At 41.8% G+C, this 5,094-nt stretch overlaps 1 protein-coding gene across 1 annotated transcript; it reads right to left on the bottom strand.

Moving 5' to 3' along the window:
- Positions 1 to 3,155: 3,155 nt before the first annotated feature.
- Positions 3,156 to 4,431, bottom strand: LOC116201862 (zinc finger protein ZAT5). The gene has a single exon (XM_031533299.1). The coding sequence runs from the start codon at positions 4,253 to 4,255 to the stop codon at positions 3,314 to 3,316; it is 942 nt and encodes a 313-aa protein (XP_031389159.1). The 5' UTR covers positions 4,256 to 4,431; the 3' UTR covers positions 3,156 to 3,313.
- Between the last annotated feature and the right edge of the window lie 663 nt (positions 4,432 to 5,094).

Genomic DNA, 5,094 nt, shown 5'->3' with positions numbered 1-5,094 from the left:
CTTGATGTCCTGATTCATCGAACAAACATATGTATCTGTAATTTTCTTCAAATTGAAGGTCGACATTGGTCCGTAAATTACCTAGGCAGGGCCAGTGGATAGCGAGGACTACTAGACAGAAAAGTTCTAGAATTTAGTCGAGAGCTATAAAAGACCGACTTATGTTACGAAAAATGAATGCACACGTTCTTAACTTCACGTGCTAATCCGGTTCCGTCAAAGGGGTGGATTTGTGGGCAAAATGACTGTCTTCACAATTGAAGGTCCTCTCCTCTCCCAGGAATACCCAATTGAGGAAACGCACGTAAGGTTCCATGGAAAATGAAAGTGTACCTTGATTACCTAACTTATAAAAAAAAAAAAAACTTGGGCCAGTGATCGAAATTATAGTTAAAGGAGGAAAAATGTAATATTTGGCAGTGTCTGCGGATTTCCTGAGGAACATTTTACCGGCCGGCTGATTGATATCCCAAAGAGTCAGAAAGCCTCCGTCAAGGCAGCTTAATGTGTCATTATCAAACAATCCAATGTGCCCGAGGCATAAAGCCATGCTCCTAAAATCTCCCAAGTAATTTCGACAAAGTCTCTGGAAATTCCCGATCAATGCTCGGTCGATTTTCCATCTACGTACTGGGCCTCTTGACCCACCACGCGTCTGGTGGTTCGAATCAGTTTGTCCCGTCGTCTAAGTGAGGCCCTTTTAGACTTCAAGAATTGTACAAAGGGGGAAGAGAAAATGACAGGTATATAGTGATTTCATCCATTCAAAATTAATGTCCTAGGCAGTTGGAATTTGGCCTTTGCCAGGATGTTCATGGCCACCGACGTTTCCAGTGGATGTTCGGTTTGGAGAAATCGCCCCACTTCTAAAGAAGATTCTGTCCACATATCATATTCCTGGACCAAAAATGGAATCTGATAATTAAGATATATTAATAAGTATGCCACTGGCAAATATAACGACATATATAGATCTTTGTGCTTTACTCGAAATCCTCGGTTCTGCTCCTCGGGCAATGCATGTATAAGCAATGAATGCGGTTGGTTATTAGCTTGTGATATTAGGTCTTTCTTGACGATTAGGATTTAGGAAATGACTAATAAAAGATCGTCAGGCTAGACTGTTCAAGGAGTTCCCTCGAGTTATTATTGAAGGTAACCAAATGAAACAGTTGCGCTATCGCGTGTGTAACATTTGTCGTTGAATCGGCACTACGGCATTGTAAATGTGCCCACATGTTATTCGTTGTCCTCAATTAGCACGCAGGCAAAATATATACATACGTGCACATCACCAACACTCTATTACACATGTATGGAGTGCCTGCGCATGTATGGTGAAGTTGAGTGTTAGTCATTTCTCGTCCATCTCTCTTCCCATCTCTCTCTCTCTCTCTCTCTCTCTCTCTCTCTCTCTCTCTCCATCACACACACAAACACATAAACTATATATATATATATATGCACATGAATTATGCACATAAACTATATATATATATATATATGTATGTATGCACATGAATTATGGTTGATTAATCATCTCGCACTTAATGGCAGCACATGCATATGCTCATCCAAACCAAAGCACGACCCAGTGCATTATTATTTATTGATTAATCAAAACGTCCATGGGGCTTGAAGTTTTTGTCGAACATGATGTTTAATTAGATTCGCATATACACGATAACTGGCCGAAACCCCACTATCCCAAATTGGACCCCTTGTGTGGGTCCAATTGCTCTTGCGATCTCTTCCAACTCCCGCCATATGTTAATGCCTCCACGTCTATATGTGACTGTTCATTCATGGGCCATGATCATCAATATGAATAAAGAAAAGTGTTGGGAACGGTTAATTAACTTTCACATATAATTGTATCTTGAAATTTCGAGGGCGCACAACGTAGGTTTTTGTCCACACTCAACGAAACCGGGACCTTCGCGTAATTCCCAGTGTCCGACTCTGAGAGTTTATTGAAGAAATGTTAGGCAGAGAGTCGTCGGATCGAGCGGATCCGAGTTAGGTTAATGGAGCAAGTTGGATTGGAAAACAAGGGAGAGGATATGCAGTTGGTTAATTAGGTGTAACGGGTCGGCCAAGAGAACTGAAAAGTGAGGCGGACAGTTGCTAAAACTTGAAAAAAAGGGAAAAAGGAATATAATAAAACAAGGGCCAAGAAGAAGAAACATAAAAGATCGGTGCAAAGAAACTAAATTAATTAAAAAAGGATGGCATAGAAATATAATATAAAGATATACAGGTGGATTCACAAGGCTAAGGGCACTTGCCAACTCAGCCTTGTTCTCCCTCTCTCTCTTCACATTCATCATTTAATGAAACAACACGCGTAAGAGAAGTACAAGAATGTAATGTAATGGTAAATTGGAATTCAGTGAAAGTATATGGTAATTAAAATAAATTTTCAAAAATGTAATATAATGATAAATCGAAATTTAATGAAAGTATCTCGTGATTGATACCAGTTATTAGACTGAAATCATTAATAGTTTTTATAAAAACAGATTGCAGTGTGTGAGTTCCTATATATTCAGTCAGCTTTATATACTGAAATTAATCAAAGCCTCCCAAATGGAATCCAATCCACCCCTGCCCCTTGGTTGTGGTGTTGGTTCACTCCTGCCAAACCCTATAGCTCGATGGATCCCCTTGCCATTCATGAATATCGATCTTGAATGCCCGTGATTCGATGTATCTGCTAATCCAACTTCAATGAAGTTCTAGTTTCGTGTAAAAACACTTGTCTCATTAGTCCATGCTGTTTGTTCGATCGATTGATTCTGGTGATCTGGACGGTAGTGATCCAGTCTTGTCGAGAGTTGAGTGTTCAAGTGACGTACACATCGCTATCGCACCACTTGAAAGTAACGAAAACCATTTGCTCTTTATTTTATTTTTTTTCCCTTTCTTTTTTGTAATAAAAAGGGAAGAGGATAAAAGTGGGGAGGGGAAGGAAAGAGATGCCTCTCACTCACTCACTCACTCACTTTTCGTGAATGAAAGGCAACCATGAACACTAACCACTTACTTACTCAAAGTTGTATTCTACTTCAACTACAAGACGATCGATCATTAAGGAAAGGGGGCAACAAATTATAAAATTAAACCCAAAAAAAATTAGAAGGAAAAAAAAAAGCTTGTAAAGAATATAAAGAATTCGACATATTCATTGGCTCATCATCATCGTGATCAAATCAATATCAATATAATAACTGTAATGGCAATTAATGAACAGTTTAATTTAACATTTTATGGCTGTGTGATGTATGTGCGGATCATCTATAATCTTGATCCCTTAATAGTGGCAATCCACCAGGGCCGGCCCGGAGAACAAAAGTGGCTTCTGTGCCGGAGCTGGTGCGAATTGGAACTTCGGGTCATCCTCTGGTGCCGGGAGATTGAGGTCTAGTGATAGGACTGCACCTGGCCGTGAGGTGTTTTCACCGACTATGCGAGGGCCGTGACTGTAGTGGTCGGTGATTACAGAATCAATCATAGTCGCGTGGCCGCTCGTGGTGGGCGGGGCCGCCACAGCCCTGTGCCGCCTCATGTGACCACCGAGGGCTTGGCCTGACGAGAACTCTGATCCGCATATCGAGCACTCGTGGATCTTTGGCTTGCTAGCTTGCAGTAATTTGCTCGGGAAGTTAGGGATGGAGGAGCTGAGTGGCGGGCTGATGGTGATTTTACGGAATTGCCCTACTTCTTCGTCTTCATCAGAGTTCGGTTCAGTGGGGGACTTCTTTGGGTCCTCCGCTGGCCTGGGCTTCTTGTGGCTGGCCCGGTGGCCACCGAGGGCCTGGAACGAAGGGAAAGTCCGGCTGCACGTCTTGCACTCGTACACGTAGAAGCCCGCCCTAGAGGAAGCGCCGCCCGTGGTGGCCACCTCGGAGAACTTCTTACTACTCCCCGAAAACTCATCACTTTCCATTTTGGCGTCGGCTTGGTCCTCGTCTCTCTGCCTCCGGGGGCCCTGAGCGAGCAAAATCAGGCAGTAAGCCATGTCCTTCTCCTCAGTGCTCTCCAACATCGTCCCGGAGGACGACGATGGATATAAATCACAATCTCCGCCTCCGCTGCCGCCACTGGTCGATGAACTTGACGCTGCAGTTATGCTACCACCACCGCACGCGGACGGTGTCCTGGGGCGCTTCGTGCGCTTGCCCTTGATGATCATCAAAGAACCATCGTCTGCAACCCCTGCCAACGGCCGCTCCTCCGCCTCGAGACCACCCATAAGACACTACAAGGTTCGACCCGTGTAACCGATTGCGTAATACAAATCGAAGAGGGGACGATTAAGAGGTGAAAAAGGGAGAGAGTGAGGAGAAGTGTTTAGATCGATCGAGTGTAGAGAGTGAATTGCAGCAAAGAGTGTATTTATATTAAGTGGCGGAGGGAAGAGGAGGAGAGAGTCAATGGCCGTCCGTGAATGTATTAACATTTCCGAGTGTTAGTCTGTCACCAGAACTCTTTTAAAAAAAAAATATTTTTAACGTTTTGTTTTTTTTTGTGCATCATGTTATTCAGAAATTCATACCGACTAGTCCAAATTCGAGTTAAGTCGGTCTATTATGAGTAAAGTTTTTCCAATCATGAATTTTTTTACATTCAAAACTCAAACTTTACTTAACTAGAAAGATATTGAATCACAAAATCAATTCGTTAAGGCTTTTATTTATTTTTCTTTTGGAGTTTCTAATGTCCTCCCAATTAACCCTTTTGTGGAGTTCCTAATATTTTAACCAACGCGCTTCTGCGTTGCTCGTGGAGACGCGCGTTGATGACATAATTTCTCTCAATTTTCTGTTAATTACAGCCGACTATATATAATTGTAAATTCATGCTTCAGTCTTTGTTCTTTTGACTTAAATTTTTTTTTTGGGTGAAATAATATTGTTGAATTTTTTATTTCGATATTACATACTAATGTGAACAAGAAAGAAATATATGTTATTTGCCTCTCCAACTCACCGATCTTGATCATGATATGATACATATAAATATAACCGTTCTGAATCGCATACATAGGACACATTTGCCTATATATCATAATCAACTGCCAAAAAAAAAAAA

The sequence above is a fragment of the Punica granatum genome, chromosome 3, assembly GCF_007655135.1.
Source record: "Punica granatum isolate Tunisia-2019 chromosome 3, ASM765513v2, whole genome shotgun sequence".
In the NCBI taxonomy this organism is placed as follows: domain Eukaryota; kingdom Viridiplantae; phylum Streptophyta; class Magnoliopsida; order Myrtales; family Lythraceae; genus Punica; species Punica granatum.
The sequence above is the reverse complement of the archived record's forward strand: the minus strand, read 5'-3'. Positions and strand labels throughout refer to the sequence as shown.